Source organism: Syngnathus leptorhynchus, chromosome 20, assembly GCF_054491065.1.
Source record: "Syngnathus leptorhynchus isolate UIUO chromosome 20, UIUO_Slep, whole genome shotgun sequence".
In the NCBI taxonomy this organism is placed as follows: domain Eukaryota; kingdom Metazoa; phylum Chordata; class Actinopteri; order Syngnathiformes; family Syngnathidae; genus Syngnathus; species Syngnathus leptorhynchus.
The window spans coordinates 1,745,883-1,763,757 of NC_141214.1; the positions used below are offsets into that span (position 1 = coordinate 1,745,883).

At 45.0% G+C, this 17,875-nt stretch overlaps 2 protein-coding genes across 5 annotated transcripts; both read left to right on the forward strand.

Moving 5' to 3' along the window:
* The first annotated feature begins 1,858 nt into the window (after positions 1-1,858).
* fam135b (family with sequence similarity 135 member B) lies at positions 1,859-14,230 on the forward strand. Of its 3 annotated transcripts, XM_085901360.1 has the most exons (20): positions 1,859-1,911; positions 3,585-3,681; positions 4,094-4,173; positions 5,999-6,141; positions 6,889-6,959; positions 7,030-7,203; positions 7,275-7,401; positions 8,547-8,706; positions 8,774-8,823; positions 8,896-9,051; positions 9,621-9,694; positions 9,773-9,927; positions 9,989-11,393; positions 11,467-11,633; positions 11,716-11,807; positions 11,885-11,982; positions 12,163-12,314; positions 12,410-12,520; positions 12,586-12,699; positions 12,786-14,230. In XM_085901360.1, the coding sequence occupies exons 2-20, from the start codon at positions 3,605-3,607 to the stop codon at positions 12,989-12,991; spliced, it is 3,612 nt and encodes a 1,203-aa protein (XP_085757486.1). In that variant the 5' UTR covers positions 1,859-1,911; positions 3,585-3,604; the 3' UTR covers positions 12,992-14,230. The 3 variants fall into 3 exon arrangements, with proteins under 3 accessions (XP_085757486.1, XP_085757485.1, XP_085757489.1); XM_085901359.1 differs by lacking the exon at positions 1,859-1,911 and having other exon boundaries at positions 3,472-3,681; XM_085901363.1 differs by lacking the exons at positions 1,859-1,911; positions 3,585-3,681; positions 4,094-4,173 and adding an exon at positions 4,849-5,392 and having other exon boundaries at positions 5,455-6,141.
* Positions 14,231-16,036: 1,806 nt separating this feature from the next.
* On the forward strand, positions 16,037-17,397 carry LOC147040712 (mediator of RNA polymerase II transcription subunit 30). Of its 2 annotated transcripts, none has more exons than XM_085900901.1 (5): positions 16,037-16,206; positions 16,439-16,675; positions 16,746-16,904; positions 17,002-17,091; positions 17,169-17,397. In XM_085900901.1, exons 2-5 carry the CDS (start codon positions 16,451-16,453, stop codon positions 17,259-17,261), a joined length of 567 nt encoding a protein of 188 aa, XP_085757027.1. In that variant the 5' UTR covers positions 16,037-16,206; positions 16,439-16,450; the 3' UTR covers positions 17,262-17,397. The 2 variants fall into 2 exon arrangements, with proteins under 2 accessions (XP_085757027.1, XP_085757026.1); XM_085900900.1 differs by having other exon boundaries at positions 16,039-16,206; positions 17,166-17,397.
* The last annotated feature ends 478 nt before the right edge of the window (positions 17,398-17,875 follow it).

Consider the following 17,875-nt stretch of genomic DNA (forward strand, 5'->3'; position numbering starts at 1 on the left):
CTTAATAATGATCCCGGTAATCGTGAAGATTGAAGAAGCAGAGCTCCAGTGATGATATGTGCATTTTATAAACACGTGTTGGGCCTGGGTTTGCTCGAGGAATGCACGTCGGTCGCCCCTGTTGCGTTGACGTAAACTCGCCTTGTTATTAAGCCCGCGCGCAATTTATGCTCTGCGCCAACCGGCCGCAATTCTCCCTCGAACAAAAAGCTCCCTTCGCCAAAAGGCGCTTAATAGGGACGGCGTGCCCGACCATGTGTCCAGTTAACATAATTAGAGCAAGAACATACAGAGCCAGCAGTAAGAAAGAAAAAATAAAAGTTTTTTTTTTTGTTTTTGTTTTTTTTCCTCCCCATCAGGCCTCGTGACTAGTACACTCATGACCTGTGGGTGTAAGCAGCCCCGCCCTGGAGCTGGACTCCAGCTGGATCTTCCTTGTAAATGTCACAATACACGGAAACATCTACAAGTTGTTACTGTATCCAGGTCAGTGATGGAATGTTGGTGCTAAGTCTAGCTTTAAATATTCAAATGTGATTGAAAGTCTTCCGTTTTATTACTCTTGGATGACCTGGATGTCGGCGTCCTTGCGGCCAAACCTCTTTGAAAATTCCGCCAGGCTTTTTCGTCCTAATAGTACGGCGGACATTTGGGGAAGGGAAAAAAAAATAATAATCAATAGCGCTTCCATCCTTAATCAAGAGTGCTCCAAGCCGATGGCAGAATGCCATGTGCGAAAAGCTACGATTGACTTTGGCATTTTAAAAGCAAGGTGAAGATGGGAGGGAGAGCCTTAAAGGAACAGCGCAATCATTTCATCTATCAAATTAAATGTGTTGTTTATCGATCCATCTTGCGTCCGTCTGTCTATTTTCCTACGCTGCCGGTCAGGGTCGTTGAATTCTTACACCAGGGCTGGAAAATGAAATGATTAAATAATGAAATCATTCAAATGCTATTTCATTATCTTGCTTTGAAAAGTATCTATCTATTCATCCCTGACCGTGGATAATATGAGAAAAAATGACCAGACAGTTACAAAGGTGGTTGTGACCTTGCGCCAAAAATAGTACTCACAACTTTTAGTGCTTTTCTTTTTTTTTTTTCAACCGTCAGCGACCTTTAGTTATTTGATTAAATCGTCTGGTAGATTTTAAAGCTACTGTGTGTTTCAAATTCATCTTCTTGTAGCCTGACATGAATTGACAAGCGCTTCCATGGCTGTCACTTGCACTGACTGCCCTTGAACTCAGCATGGATGCCGTTTCAGACATGCATCATAATAATGAGCACATTGGGTTACTTGAACCCAAGGTTCGGCAAATGATTTCTTTCCGCCGCTAATCTATTGTGTTGATCTTTTGCAGGTGGCATCGACACATTGCCAGCATGATTGATCTTTTTTTCCCTCATTTGAAGGCTCACTTTAGCTTTTAGTGGGCTGGCTCTGATGTCAGCCGGCTGGTTGGCCGGCTGGCCGCGCCGTGCGAGAGTGCAGCAGCAGGACACCAGCGCTCACACACACACACGTCGCCGCGTCTGCACGCTTTACTATTAATACCGCAGAAGCCAGTGGACTGGATGCCGGAGGGCGAAGGCGGATTAAGCAACAGACGCCCAAATTTGGCATCCCACTCACCCCCCATCCTCCTCCTCTCCGCCATGTGGATTGGAGAGACACGGATTGATGAAGAGCGATAGAGCACGCGCGGGAGAGGGAAAGTGGGGGGGACTGCAGTACACGCAGAGTCTGGATGAATAACCATGGCAACAGCAGCGGCAGCAGCAGCAGCAGCGGCAGCAGCAGCCGCCGCCGTCGTAGTCCTGCAAGCGGAGATATAAACATTGCACAGGAGCGCATCCATCTGCATTAACTCTCTGGATCGTCTCACTTCCTGCATCACTGTTAAGGTAAGCACGGCGGAATCGGTGGCGGGTTCGGACAGTACCGAGCAGACGTGAAAGGTCTTAGTATAGACAATGATGTTGAGCATCACTAGGTGACCGCTAACAACGCTTGTTTGTGTTTAACTTTCACTTAAATGCATCACTGTTGATAGTCATCAAACTAGAAGTTCAAATCAAGTACTTTAGGAATATGCCGTAACTAGAAGATGGAAAGCAAAATATGCAGCGGAATGTTTGCATACGTGTTGGCGTGCAGACGAGCAAACAGGCCCTGACCTCCACCAAGGCTTGAAAGTAGATCCTACTTTGTTCGATAAAGTACAGCAGTGCACAGTTTGGTGTTGACAAATTCACTCATTGGTCTGTTAGTGCCATTTCGGGGCCAAACAAACAATGCTTAAGAAGGGGGAGGAGCTACGATATATCATCACAGGCCATAGCCTTGTCTAAAATAAAATATCAATAAAAAAATGAACAGTAAATTAAAAAAGATATATATATTTAAATTAATAAAAACATTTAATGTCTTCTAATTAGTTTTGCACGGTTCCAAACATCTGCACTGTTGCGTTCATGTGACTGCAACAGCAGAACGGGAGAGCACGAGATCGTGTGGCTGCGTCGCAACAAGCGGGAGAACAAATGGTCACTGTCATGCCTAGCCTAGCACATGACAGATGGAAGAGCACACCAACAAGTTTGCAAAGAGGCGGGTGGCGACAGCGGAAAAATCTTCACCTTATTACATTCCTTCGCCACAGTAAAGAATCGATTTTTTTGCCCGGTAGTGGAGATGACACATGACGTACAGAACATACATGTCCAGGCAGCGGCCAAGAGCTTAATACGTCACCATGTGTGTGTGTGTGTGTGTGTGCTTCAGCAAAGCTTATGACATCACATGATTTCTGGCTCAGTGTTTTCCTGCCAAGGACACATTGTCTCGGCTTTTCTGGGAACTACATGGCTTTTTTTCTGCAAAAAACAAAAACAATTGCTCAGGCATAGAATGTAAAAAAAAAAAACCAACTTCAGATAGATTTGCAGCTCACAAAATGACATAAGATACTTTCTCATGTCGTCATCAACCAACGGCAGTCGAGGGCCTTTCTTGTTGTCTGCGCCGGGCTCTTTGCTGACATAATTAGCCGATTGATGAATTTTCAAGCTATTAATAAAGTCGCTGACGTCTGCCTTGCCTGTGTGTGCCGGCGTTATGTAATAAGCACATGACAAAGATAGATTGGTTTAAGGGGGGAAGACGGCAAGTAGGTACACAATGTTCAATGTGCCCACTCAACTTGTTTCTTGAGAGAGGAGGCGGCAAAATTATTGACAAGTGAAGGGATTAAACGACAAAAGTCTTTGAACCCAAAGCTTCTGTTCTTGGAAGCTGCACGTGCCCGTCATTGTCAAAAGCAAGTGCAGAGTCGGCACATTGAGAGAAAGCAGTTTTTTTGGCCTCTGGTATATTTCCACAATCCATATAAAATGTCTGCATGGTTTTGTTTTTGCACATCTTTTGTCCAAATGAGATCCAGACATTGTTGGTTCAACAGAAAGCAAACATGCTTTGTTTGTGCCAGTTAAGCCGCAGGCTGTGTGTCATACACTGATGATATTTTTAGAATTTTATTTGTAACTAATCATGATGTCATTGTATGTTCTGTTGACAGGTGATGACTGGGATGATATCATGTCTGAAGTTCAGGGATCGTTGGAGTTTTCCATAGAGTTGCACAAGTTTCACAATGTGGACCTTTTTCAGAGAGGGTAAGACATTTACACCAAATAATGAAGCTATTCAATAATTGAAAGAACAAAATGGACACTATATTCTCTGAACTATTTGCATCTCTTAACTGGTATTGACCCAAGTGATGCTATTAACATCTATTATCTATCTATTGACTGTCTGAAAAGCGTTTTGTATGCTCGCCTCTGTCAAAGCTTTCATCTTTGGAATTGTTGTCATTGCAGCACTGATGTGATGATTATCTTTACGGCCACATTTTGCTCCCTTAATTGTCCAATGTGTCCCCGGAGACGTAAAGCAATATCGATTTTAATTTGCTGTTCTTGATTCCCATCGGCTGGGGCGCCCTGTAAAGAAGCCATTTTGAATTCTTTTTGGATTTAAAACTTGAATCTGTACTTGTTTTTGTGCACAAATATGTTCCATCAGGTTCTACCAGGTCCGAACGGGGTTGAAGGTTTCCCCTCGCGTGCTCCACAGGTTAATAGTGACGGCGCAAGGCAATGCAGGTGAGTGCCAATTTAAATGAAAACTCAATATAAACAACAAATAGAAATGTAAACCACAATATGGAGTCTACTGGAGCAAAATGGCTGCTAGATCGCTTCCCGCTCGCAATCAATGATCATTCAAGTATTTTCACATGACGACTTCCTCCTCTATACAAACGTGAAATACAATCACGCACGCTCAATTTACATACTTTTTTTTTAGCCTTGCAATCTGCTTCCTCAGCTATCCAGGAAGCCGATTCACTGACAATAATGATTCACAGGAATAACGGTTATTTTTAGCCTCCCCGGACTGGCGAGTCGTGTGTGTGTGTGTGTGTGTGTGTGTGTGTGTGTCTTTGGCAGATTGTGGGGATCTGGCTCTTAAAAAAAAAAAAAAAAAAAAGAGGTTGTTCTTTAGAGGACAAGGAAAGATTGAGCAGAGAGGAATGAAAAAAAGACAAATTTGCCACACTATCACAAGGTCACCAATTAAGGCAGCTCACCTCGCAGGCTGATTGCAAAAGAGAGCGGGTGGGTAGGTGGGCGGGGCATACACAGCAGCATCAGAAAAAGAGCAGCGAGCATTGGGCCCCAGACGAGCTGGTCGCGTGCGTGACGGATTGCGTCAAACACTCAACTGAAGCGTTTAACGACAGCCGTTCGCTCGCAATAACGTGATGATCTTCAAAGCGGGATGTCGTAGGATCACCAAGAGCAATTGTACGCTGAGAGTTTTTTTTTTTTTTATTGTTAGGACACACACACACACGCACACACTAATACACAGCAGATGTAGCATAGCGGAAGCTCTAAACAGATTATTTCAGGCACAGAATGACTGTGACTAAAGCTTAGGGGCATTTGAGCAAGTTTTAAAGTGCAGGATGTGATAACGCCCCAAAACGTGTACAGACGGAAGCGTCTCATTATGCAATAAGCGTTTGATGTGTGACACGTTCGCAACAAAATGTAAGAATATTGCGTTGTTTTGATTGACGCATGTCTTGATGGCTTTTAACATACGTTTAAAAGCTGCCGTCGGCGTTCATTAGTGTTTCGGCCTGGTCTGAATTAGTTGAGAGAGGCTGTTTAAAATTAATGGCTGGCTGGCTTTGAACGTCACAATTTTGTTTGTTTTTTAAAATCACTGATGAAAAATATGTCGTTTCATTGGGAAAGGGTTTTGTCAGCTCTTGCATCATTCCTAAGTTGGGTACATAACTCCAAAATTCAAGTAAGTCTGCAAAACAATTTTGCATTTCAATTGCAGTCTAAAACTAGTCATCATTTTTTCAGTCCGGCACTCGGGTCTCCTTCACACATCCAACAAGTCTTTGACACGAGTCACACACTCCCACTCGTCAGCATTGAGGCCGTTTGATGCTACAGGGAGCGGCGGCGGCATTATCAGGAGCGGGCCTCCCCCCCACCCCCCACCCCACCCGTGGAGAGAGGCAGGCTTTAAGACCCAAACAGGCACACCGTCTCTGCGGGACGTTTCAAAGGCCTCTCGGGCCTCGCAGCTGGAGGCCGATGCTGCTTGTTTGAAAATAGCACGAGACCAAACAAGAGAGCATATCATGGGAAGATGTGTGCGGTCTTGATCCCTGCAAAAAAGAAAATAAAAGAAATAGAAAGAAATCTTTTATTTAGGATACAATGCAACCTTAAAGTGCAAGATGTGTGCTGTTATGGTCCTTGCAACTAGCTAAATAAATCAATCTTTAATTTATGATCCAGCGCAACCTTGAAGTGCAACGATTGACAATTTGAAATATACATCAAACATCCAATTTGCATATGTACAGCGACATCCCGTTGTGTTGTCATGTATGCCCAGTAGGCGAATGCAGCTTCAGCTCCCCGGGGGTGTACGACGGCGTCGTGTTCAGCCGGATCTTCCAGATCCTTTACAGGAACGAGGATATCGCTGTCAACGACAGCATGGTCTTCAAAGTGCATCTGCTGCTGGATGGAGAGCGGGTGAGTCACGCCGGTGACATTTTGTGTGTCACCTTATTAGATGGTGAAACTGAAAACTTGTGCATCTGGTTATGTGCGGTGCGAGCCGCATTACCAACTCATTTTGTGCATCATTTGCTTCCTCGCATCATTTAGCATTCCGCGTCAGCGTGAAGGTGACGTGCACAAAATCCTCGTTGCGTCGGAACTCCATGTGGATATGAATTATTACCAAAAACATTGGAGAAGGAAAGTCGACAGACACAAAATGACGTAACGACACGCCGGGTGTCGGCGGTGAGATCTCCCAAAGGCTTTCGGCTCATTAACCTTCCGGAGGTTATCTGCGTTGGGCTCATATCCGGAGATAACGCAGACCAAAATAGCCCCTCTTTTCCCGGCTTATTGGCATCTGTGCCTGATCGATGGCGATGAGGAAAAATGGCCGCCTTTGCCGTTGTTTGGGACGCAGCAGGGGATGGGCTCTCATCGTCTATTAACACCACCAACCTTCAAAAGACTCCATTAGTTCTCTTTCATGCTGGCTTGTTTTGGCACGACGCTGGGCACCTTTGATTCCTTGTTACTTTAATTCTCTTGCTTTGCATAAGATGAGAAGACACGTAGGACGTCACATGATAGGCAAGAACACATTTGCAAGCCAGAGAGAACATGATTAGAAATGCTTTGAAAGACTTTAATCAGATCAGGTTTGATCCCTGGATTTACCGCACGATGGGAATCATCTCCATGTTCTTGCCTTTGTAGCTGGAGGAGGCCCTCGGCGAGGTGGACTTCCAGTTGAAGCTGGATCTTCACTTCACCGACAACGAGCAACAGTAGGCGGCGTCACGGGCGATTTTGACAATTCGGATTATTGTCATCCTGATCGATGGCTTTCTTTCCCAGGTTGGCCGACATGGTCTCGGTCCCGTTGATCAGCAGCCGAACCCTCAACCTTCACTTCCACCCGCAGAGAGGCTTGCATCATCACGTTCCCGTCATGTTCGACTACTTCCACCTGTCCGTCATTTCCGTGTCCGTCCACGCCTCACTGGTTGCCTTACATCAGCCTCTGATCAGGTAGCACAAAGTTCTACGGATGTTCTTCTCACGTGATCTTCTCGGACATACTTTGTATCTTCTCCGTCCAGCTTTGCTCGCACGGGGAAGGGCTCCTGGCTGGGAAGAGGCTCGGCGGAGAGCACCGCCGAGCCAGCTGCCATCTCTGTGGAAAACCTCGTCTTGGGAGCGGGCTACTGCAAGCCCATCATCTCCGAGGTATGACGCGGGAAGTCCCGCTCTGAGTGAGCGTTATCCCCATTGACGTAGGAGATGATCCCTTTGGAGACTTGCCGGATTTGCTTCGGGTCGCCATAACAAATCGGAGTTACTGATTTTGGATGTGTGTCATCCTCTGGATTGGTCACGTGAGGCAGATTACGAGGCTTAAAACTCAGATGAAGAGTGCAACAAACAGACTTCATTTTTTTAGGTCCAACCCACAAACTGGGTTCCACTAATATCTAAATTGACAAGTGTACGGTTTTAGTTTTTGAAGCCGGCAACTCGTGTTCCTTCCGACATCACCGTCTCTCCATTGTAAATCTTAATGAGCGACCCCATCTTGCTTTTATTCCCACCCCTGGCTGGCCACTTTAATAAGCTCGAGACCAGGAAGAGGAAGGGAGGGAGGGAAGGGAAGGGAAGGGTGGTGCTGAGATGTCTTCTTTTGATCCCCGTAATGAGTTTTTGCTCTCAAGCGCCACGTACCAAGTCGCTGCAGGTGAAAAAGATTTCGCACTCGCTCAACTTTATATAGTCAAATGGCGTGAAGCCAATTTTTGGTCAGTCCAACCGAAAAACTGTTTCTTGGATAATGACTAGTTCAAACAAAAACATGACTTTTTTTTTTTCTTCTACCTGTCACGCTGCTTATAGGTGACGTGAATTATGAAAGTAAACATACAGATGTTCCTTCCTGGTTTTCTGATACTGAGCTGCTGCGATTACAGAGCGCATGCAGGTATGATGATAGGGCCCCAGAAGGAAAATTACAGTATGGCCGCACAAACGCCAGGCATGAGCCATTTGGGATTTTTTTTTTTTTCTTTTTTGTTTGGATGGCAGAACAAAAACATCCCAGAAAGCAGCTCTGGTCAAGGTCGAGCAGATATCAGATATGAAGCCTCCTCCAAATGATAAATCTAAATGACTTTTTATATTCGGTTCTGTACCAGGCAGACATCCCGACGCTAATCGAGATGTGTATTTCAAAAGCAGTCTATGTCCTGGCAAGCTGTGTTTAAGAGCCTTTTTTTTCTCCCACGTAATGACCACAACTTTGCTAATGCACGTGGCGGTAAGGAAAGAGAAGTTGACGACCGACCTACAAAGCGGCTGACATTTGGCTCTTCTCTCCCCAGGGGAGCTTTTATGTGCCCAGTGAGGACTGCCTGCAGAGAGCGCACACTTGGCACAGAAGACTCTGTCGCCTTCTGCTGGCGGCGCACGCTGCGCTCAACAGCTATTGCACGGCGCTGATGAAGGAAGTGCCGCAGCTCCAGCAGATGCCGGTGGACACAGGTAAACAAAGTTTGAAAAAGGTCGAATGATGATTAGAATCTGATTGAAATATTTTGATGACACTCAGAAGTCCTGCCAGTGGAAGAAACGCTAAATCAGCTGGCAATAGAGTTACAGGTATGTGAGTGTCGGAAAAGGGAAATGGCACTTTGAGAGGAAGTCATACGTGATAAGTTGTGTCCACGCCAGCTGCAAGAGGGCCGCGAGAAGGTGGCCGAGCAGATCAGCACAGACGTGGGCCACCTCTGCACGCAGCTGAACGCTCTGTGGAGTGGCTTCCTGGAATCGGCCGTGCTCAACCCGCATGTCCTCTCCTACTTGGCTCAGGAGCACCACACGCTCAGGGTGAGAGCTAACAAAACTGGAATTCAAATTGATGACTTTTTTTGACAATTTTAAAATGTTTTTTTTTTTTTTTTTTTTTTTTTTTTTACAATTTTATAATGTGTTTTTTTTACAATTTATATGCATATATATTTGAGCAGTTGCATTTTTTTTTATTGTAATTTTTCTATCTTTTTTGGTCATCCCGTGATTGTACAAAAAAAAAAAAATGCTGTTTTGCCGACAATTGATTATATCTTCAGCGGCAAGTGCTGCGTAATCACCGTCCCATTTCAAATGAATACTTGTTGGCTGTGTCTCTCTCGGCGGGGCGATTGTGCTTTGTTGCATTTGTCTGAAAGTAATCAACATATTTGCTTTGCTTTTGAAGTACCCCGTTGTGGCGGGATGCTGGCAAGCTTTCACACGTCAGTGGAATTTCAATTAACTCATTTTCTGTAATTATCTTTTCTTGGGCGAGAAGTCTTGTCCTGCCGGCGATTTGTTGTCAGCGACACGTTTTGAAATGAGAGAATGACACAATCATCAGCCCCCAATTACAGCTCAGCGCCATATTTTGTTCCTCATAGGTGAGGAGATTTTCCGAGGCGTATTTCTTCACAGAGCACCCCAAAGAGACATCGCTGCTATTTCAAGAGGAGTTGTAAGTATAAGAAGCAGAAAAAAAATCAAACTCATCTGGATGAGCCTCTTGATGAAATGATTATGTGTACGTGGCAAGAATCAGCAGACAGGGCCAGATTGCCGCAGAAGTGCGCTCTTCAGACTACTTGGCCAAAATGCCTCCTTTACCTGTCGAGTGCCTGGACATTGATGGAGACTGGAACAGCCTTCCCATCATCTTTGAGGACCGATATGTGGACTTTGCTCAAAAAGGTAAACAAAATGTCTTTGGCGGATTTGCTCTCAAAGTGTCATGACAATTTTGTCTTTGCAGAGTCGGCGCCTCGCGCGACCACATCCGACGAGCGCATCGACTCGGACGCTCGCCTGAGCGCCAAATGCTTGGAAATCTCCCAGGATCCTTCGGATAGTGACGACTGTATGGATTTGACCACCTATGTGTCGCTCATAGGAAAGCAAAGCAGACTTTCTCAGGACATTATCCCAAGGGAGGAAAGAATAGTAGCAGAATCCAAGGACATCTCATCAGTCGAGGAAAGCTCAGCAGATCTCCATTCTCGTCCAACAGAAGAAGTTCTTGTTCCAGAAGATGCCATCAACCCCGATGATACCTCAAAGGACAACGTGAGCCAAAACAGTGAGGACGCTCCAGTTAGCACCCCCGTGGTCTCCACGCCTTCTTTTTCATCTTCCTCTCCCGGCGGTCTCTCAAAGGAGGCGCCCCATCGAGGAGGCGCGATCATCTCCAAGATCATAAAGCGCTCGTCCTCGGTCATTTCGGACTCTGGTATCGAGAGCGAGCCCAGCTCCGTGGCGTGGCCCCTGGAAGCGGCGCTGCGGGCTCCGCCCCCTTTGGATTTTTCCAGCCAACGGGAAATTGGTCGGCAGAAAGCGCTCCGTCACCCGGTCCTCCGTAGCTCTTTGGAGGGCCTGCAGATGGAGAGCAACGGTAGCGGAGGTATACAGGCCTCGTTGACGTCCATCAGCTCGTTGCCTTACGAGGACGAACGGGAGCAGAGCCACGGCGGCAAACTAACCAAATCCATGTCCGCGCCGCAGATCAGTAGCCCGGATGACAACGAGGAAGAGCGCGGGATTCAAATTCAGGATGCCTCAAGTCGTTTCGAGCAACAGACCCCTTTTCCTTTGAACTCGGACATTTTCCACGCAAGTTCTGAAACGGCAAATCGTCCTCAAAAATCCAGCTCGGCGCTAAGTTGCGAGTCTGCGGGGGGACCCGGCGGTCCGGTTCCGAATCATCACATCGGCGGGGTGAGTGTCTCTGTGGAGGATGTACATCTTGCCGCTTTGGAAGCACTCGATGGACATCGGTTAAGTGCTCATAAAAGCGCAACGGGGCAGTTGAGTGTCATCAATGTTGATGAGACTCATAACCAGGAAGGCTCCGATGAGATGGCTCGCAACGGGATAACGGCCGGCGAGAACGATGAGCCCACCAAAGCCTCCAAGGCGCCCAACTCGGGGCTGGCCTTCGTCAATAAGAAGATGGTGGAGGTGGTGAACATGTCGGTGTCCTGCGCGCCTACTTGCCTGCCCTTTTCTAGTGTTCTAAAAGACTCTCCGTCCATGAGCGGCATGTCCACTCGCCCGACTACCTCACCGATCACCAATCAGCCGCTGGGCTCGTTCGGTATCATCTCCCCGACGTTAGCCAACCAGCTCGGCATCGACCACCAGGCCAACGAACGCATGCTGAGGTTAGTTTTTTTTTTTTTAATGCATTTGTTTTTATTTTTCTAACATTCTGTTATGATTTGCTTCCACATCCAGTTTCTTTAAAGCCAAAGAGGAGCTTTTTAAAGGGATGAGCTTCCAAGGCGGCCTATATAGCGACCTCCCTCTGCTGGCGTCCGACCTGCCCTACTTCCCCCCCGAGGAGGACGACGAGGAATTTGACGACGGCATACATTTGGTGGTGTGCGTGCACGGCCTAGACGGTGAGAGCCATCTCTGCTTATCAAAAGAATTCTGACATTGTGCCTGATTCGATTTTTTTTTGTTTGTTTGTTTTGTTTCCAGGAAACAGCGCAGACCTTCGCCTGGTGAAGACGTTCATTGAGTTAGGCCTGCCCGGATCCCGGCTGGACTTTCTCATGTCGGAAAGGAACCAGGTACGTTTGTAGATGAAGTCAGGTGAATTTGAATAAATCGGGAAAAAAAAACATGAAATGTTTTTTTTTCTTTGCAGACTGACACGTTTGCTGATTTTGACACCATGACGGATAGATTGCTGGATGAGATTATTCAACATATCCAGTTGTACAATCTCACCATAGGCAGAATAAGGTCAGTTTGCACAATATGGAAGGCACAATATTAGGTACTCCTGAACTACAGATATTTACATCATAAATATGAAGATAATTATTGTTCTGGAATTGTCATTCAGAGCCAAAATGCTTCCAACATATACTTGATTGATTGACAGCTAAGAAAATGTCTCGAATCGGACGCATTGTTTTTCAGCTTCATCGGACACTCGCTCGGGAACGTCATCATCCGCTCGGTGCTGACGAGGCCTCGCTTCCGTTGTTACCTGCCCAGGCTGCACACGTTCCTCTCGCTGTCCGGCCCCCACCTGGGCACGCTGTACAACAACAGCACGCTGGTCAGCACGGGTGAGGCGGAGAGAATGAAGCTTTTGAATTTCCAATCATGTGTCCTCCTACCTCCTCCGAATTTCACAGGAGTGTGTCTTTGTGTGTCTGTTAAGGTCTGTGGTTAATGCAGAAGCTGAAGAAATCGGGATCCTTGCTGCAGCTCACCTTCAGAGACAATATGGACCCGCGGAAGACATTCCTTTATCTCCTCAGTCAGAAACCGGGTAGGAAAGCCACCAAACCCCAAATCTATAAGCCTATTTATTTTCAACTCTTTTATTTCCGCCAGGGCTCCAGTTCTTCAAAAACGTCGTGCTGGTGGCGTCACCGCAGGACCGTTACGTTCCTTTCCACTCCGCCCGAATAGAGATGTGCAAAACGGCTCTCAAAGACAAAACCACAGGTATTTATCCATCAAAGAAAAAATAAATGAATACATTTAAAATGATAAGTAAATGTCATCCTTTCTATTTGTCCCCCCTCACCCAGGTCCCGTGTACACAGAGATGATCAACAACCTTCTGCAGCCGCTCGTGGAGGCCAAAGATTGCCGGTTAATCCGTCAGAACGTTTTCCACGCTCTGCCCAACACGGCCAACACGCTGATCGGCCGAGCCGCCCACATCGCCGTCTTGGACTCTGAACTTTTCCTGGAGAAGTTCTTCTTAGTGGCAGGGCTGGACTACTTCAAATAACATACTGTCCATGTACATAAGGAACGAGGTGAATATTTTGTGGGTTAGCGTTAGTGACTGTTTGACGTGCTCACCTAGCGTGAGTGTGACGACTAGTAGCCATGCAAATTGTAACATAAACATGGAACATCTATCCAGCAGAGATGCTTGCCTTATCACTAACCTCTCCACGTGACCTTTCGGAAGGAATTCGACTAGCGTAGCCACTTTATTAGGTACACCCACCCGAATTGTCAAATGCGAGATCTCGATAAGAGATCTGCTAATAATGCCATCTTTTTGACATCCCGTTATGTAGCTTTAATCATACCTCTCTAATTGCGTCAATCATATTTGACTATTTTCTTGAATATCATTCCAAAAGTTTCATCTTACTCCTGACTTATTGATCTATATAAATAGAGTATTGATCGAATGTCATTTAACATACTTAAGATCATATACTATGCGAACATGAACAGAGCTAAATCAAAATATCATCCATGTGCCCCCAACCATGAATGGGTATGTCTTAGCAAGTATAATCTTGTACTTAACTGTTGTGTGCAATACTACTTGAAATGTTTTTATAGGTGAGGCACTGTAAATGTATGCATTCAATAGACACAAGAGACGTAAATGAAAAACATTTGCGCAACACAAGATCCCCAAAATAGTGGTTTGGTGAGTCGAACCTCAATTACAATTAAACACACACACACACACACACACACACACTGGAAACTTTGGTGAATAGTCTTTCTCAGAAAAGTGAAAGCTGTTGTAGCTACAAATATATTTTCATCTATTGTTGAATGTTATCTTTGTCCATTTATTTATTATCTGTATTGTCTTTTCTTTATTTTGTTGATGAAGTTTTCATGATGTCATTTGGATCACTGCCTCAATTGGAAGGAAGTCTTGTTTGACTTTGCAGGTTTCATTGCAAGTTTCCACTAATCCTCGGGAAGTTTATAAATTGATAGATCAATGCATTTTTTTTTTTTTATTCGATTGCCTTTTCCAGCAAGTCCATTATGGGCCCCTTGGGCAGTTTTCCGTCACGCGTGTGAAAAGGTGTTCTCATTGTCAGGAAAGTCCATCATGTATTTAAATGAATGTAAAAAAAAAAAAAAGTCTAACATCACTGTGAGCACTATGTATTTATTTCATCCAAGTTATTTTGAAATGTATAATATGTAAAGTACAGAGAGAACTACTTCGTCTGTGCCAATACAGTGCAACTAAACAGATACAGTAATAAAATGAATTGTTTTGCATTTGTGTGATTCAGCTAACAATGACTTTCAAATTACTGAAACCGTCATAATAAATCGGGAACATATACCGCACCCACCCCACTTAAATCTTCATTCATGCAAAACTATGGAAACATTGACATCTACCGGCAAGAGAGCGCAACTGCGGTAGAAGGGCGTTATTCTTTATGTGACCTGCGGGTGGCAGCTGTGCATTTTACCCGCATATACTGTGGTGATGTGCATTACAGTTCTTTTAAGTGAACTGAATCTTTAGGATCAGTTCAGTCAAAAGATTCGTTCAAACGAATCGTTTTTTTTTTAAATAAATCAAATAATCAAAAATCATGGTCAAAGTTTAAATGAAAGTGAAAAGTGCCACACCCGCCCTCACCCCCACTTTCTGATTGGCTGGTTGACGTCACTCGGACACTCGATTAGGTACACCGCCATTTTCAGGTGTACCTAATCACAGGCCACTTCATTAGGGAAAAATCATGGTCAAAGCTTAAGTGAAAGTGAAAAGTGCCACACCCGCCCTCACCCCCACTTTCTGATTGGCTGGTTGATCTGTGACGTCACACGGACACAGGTGTACCTAATCACTTCATTAGGGAAAAAGTTTAAGTGAAACTGAAAAGTGCCACACCCGCCCACACCCCCACTTTCTGATTGGCTGGTTGAGCTGTGACGTCACAAGAACACAGGTGTACCTAATTACTTCATTAGGGAAAAGGTTTAAGTGAAAGTGAAAAGTGCCACACCCGCCCTCACCCCCACTTTCTGATTGGCTGGTTGATCTGTGACGTCACTCGGACACTTATTAGGTACACCGCCATTTTCAGGTGTACCTAATCACAGGCCATTTCATTAGGGAAACATCATGGTCAAATCTTAAGTGAAAGTGAAAAGTGCCACACCCGCCCTCACCCCCACTTTCTGATTGGCTGGTTGATCTGTGACGTCACACGGAGGTGTACCTAATCACCTCATTAGGGAAAAAGTTTAAGTGAAAGTGAAAAGTGCCACACCCGCCCTCACCCCCACTTTCTGATTGGCTGGTTGATCTGTGACGTCACTTGGACACTCTATTAGGTACACCGCCATTTTCAGGTGTACCTAATCACAGGCCATTTCATTAGGGAAACATCATGGTCAAATCTTAAGTGAAAGTGAAAAGTGCCACACCCGCCCTCACCCCCACATTCTGATTGGCTGGTTGATCTGTGACGTCACACGGACACAGGTGTACCTAATCACCTCATTAGGGAAAAAGTTTAAGTGAAAGTGAAAAGTGCCACACCCGCCCTCACCCCCACTTTCTGATTGGCTGGTTGATCTGTGACGTCACTCGGACACTCCATTAGGTACACCGCCATTTTCAGGTGTACCTAATCACAGGCCACTCCATTTGGGAAAAAGCTTAAGTGAAAGTGAACAGTATTTGTTGGATTGTAGTTGATGGTGTTATAATACCGAATGTGTTTGTGTTTGAATAAAAGGTTGAAAAAAAAATCCGTTGTTGGCCGACATTTGTTATTTTGGGGGACACCAACTCATATAACGTAAAACACATACCTACATATTGTCATATAAAGCAGTTAACCAAATGTCTGATTTTTGTTTTAATTGGCGAATATAAAAACAAGGAATAAAACACCTGACAAGTTTGAACATAAATGTTTATTAAAATAATAATAATAATAATAATAATAATAATAATAAAAGTACATTTCAAACCAGCAAGTCATATGAACTGAAAAACTTTAGGAAGTGATTCGTTCACTCTCGTTCACTGAAAAGAGTCGTTCCTTTGAACGAATCGTTCACTCACGAGCCAACACTACATCACAGAAGTAGAATAAGCCGTCCAAAAAAACAACAACAACCCGATCGTTTCTTGCAAACCAAAACAAAAATACGCCGTTAACCCAAGGATTTGTTGTCATAATTCAGCCAAGGGCATCGGAAGTCGCGGTATGCATTGTCTATATCCTTCCGTAAGATACAGATTGCTTGGTAAAAACGTTCCTCTTTGTTCGGATACGTTAGCATTTTAGCCTCGGAGCTAAGCTACCAAAACAATTTCGCACTTCATTTGTCTATCTTCTATTTAAACCAATCTATCGTGGATCGATTAGTTTTGATCGCGCTCTGAATAGATCATGATCCCGACACCTTCGTTGATCTCTCTCCCTGTCTCTCTCAGCTTGGTGTGGTGATGGCAGCACCTTTGCCACAGAAGACGAGCATGGCAGGAATGGCCACACAACAGCAGCAACAGCCACCTCACGGTGGCGCTATGGCAGCAGCAGGTCAGCCAATGCCACCCCAGGGTGCCCTCAGAGAGATCTCTCCCGTGTTCCTCTGTCGGATTGGACAGGAAACCGTCCAGGATATCGTCACTCGGACCATGGAGATCTTCCAAATCACACGAGCCACGCAAGTAAGGAAAGATATCCAAACTCAAGGTCAACTTCATTCATATCTGTTGTCCCTTCTTATTTCGATTTCAGCTTCCCAATGGTGTGACTCAGAGTCAGGCAATGTACCAAGACCGTTTTGGGAAGCTCCAAGAGCACTTGAGGCAGCTGGCCCTGCTCTTCCGTAAACTTCGTCTCCTCTACGAACGCTGCGTGGAGATGACGGCTGACCTGCAAGAAGGACCTGCGGAGGTCAGAAAATATCGTCTGCCTAAAATGTTTGATAGTTGAGATATTAAGCAGAAAGACAGATAACATAATATTGACTCGACATATATTTTTTTATCAGCTTGTGCCCTATGTTGGAGAAGAGCTGGTGAATGTCAGAGTGGAGCCTTGTAGTCCGTCAGTCCACCAGGAACGAAAAGAGGTCCTTGAGGTAATATTTACAGGACAGGTTGTAATGTATTATAATTCCTCACTTACTGTTTAACTTCTTGTCACTATCGGCAGAAGGTCCGTCAGAAGAACCAGGAGATGAAGGTTCTGATGGATCAGATGAGGAACTTGCTGTGGGACGTCAACGCCATGTTGACACTGAGGAAATGATCAAGCTTGACGGACTGCGCGGGAAAGAAGCGACACCACATTTCCACTCTTTTCAACCCTTGCAAGAATTTATGAATGCCTGTTTCAAAACCTCAATTCTAAAATATATTTTTCGGTTGGCTCACAGTTGAATAACCTTCAAGGCAGCTAAATATTTTTTACTGACTAAGTTATGAACACATTTACGGCAACAGTTTCTGCTGTGGTAATACCTGACGCATCCAATCACAACAGGTAGATCTTCCAAAAAGCACAATGTGGAAATAATCTTGTGCTAATGATGCTCTTTTTGAGAAGTTACAGGTGGCCCACCGGCCCCTTGGCAGCTATGTACAGTACGGCTCAGGTGTTTTGTATACTGCCAGTGTGTGTGTGTGTGTGTGTGTGTGTGTGTGTGTGTGTGTGTGTGTGTGTGTGTGTGTGTGTGTGTGTGTGTGTGTGTGTGTGTGTGCTTATCGAGTCTTCCTCACAAACTTGTTCTGGTTTGTGAATGTCATTTTGTTATATTTGTTTGAGTCAAATTGTTTTTCTAATAAAAATACTTGAAAAGAAATCCTGCCTTTCATTTCATGCTCAATCAGGAGCTTGAAGAAAGCGTAAAGTCAGCATTTACA

Excerpts from the sequence above, each read along its gene's own strand:
- LOC147040712 (XM_085900900.1), top strand. The coding sequence starts at position 16,451 with ATGGCAGCACCTTTGCCACAGAAGACGAGCATGGCAGGAATGGCCACA. Across the intron at positions 16,905-17,001 it reads TGCAAGAAGGACCTGCGGAG|CTTGTGCCCTATGTTGGAGA; the intron begins GTCAGAAAATAT and ends TTTTTTTATCAG. Across the intron at positions 17,092-17,165 it reads AACGAAAAGAGGTCCTTGAG|AAGGTCCGTCAGAAGAACCA; the intron begins GTAATATTTACA and ends CACTATCGGCAG.
- fam135b (XM_085901359.1), top strand. The coding sequence starts at position 3,557 with ATGATGTCATTGTATGTTCTGTTGACAGGTGATGACTGGGATGATATC. Across the intron at positions 6,142-6,888 it reads TGCTGCTGGATGGAGAGCGG|CTGGAGGAGGCCCTCGGCGA; the intron begins GTGAGTCACGCC and ends TTGCCTTTGTAG. Across the intron at positions 12,700-12,785 it reads TCTCAAAGACAAAACCACAG|GTCCCGTGTACACAGAGATG; the intron begins GTATTTATCCAT and ends CCCCTCACCCAG.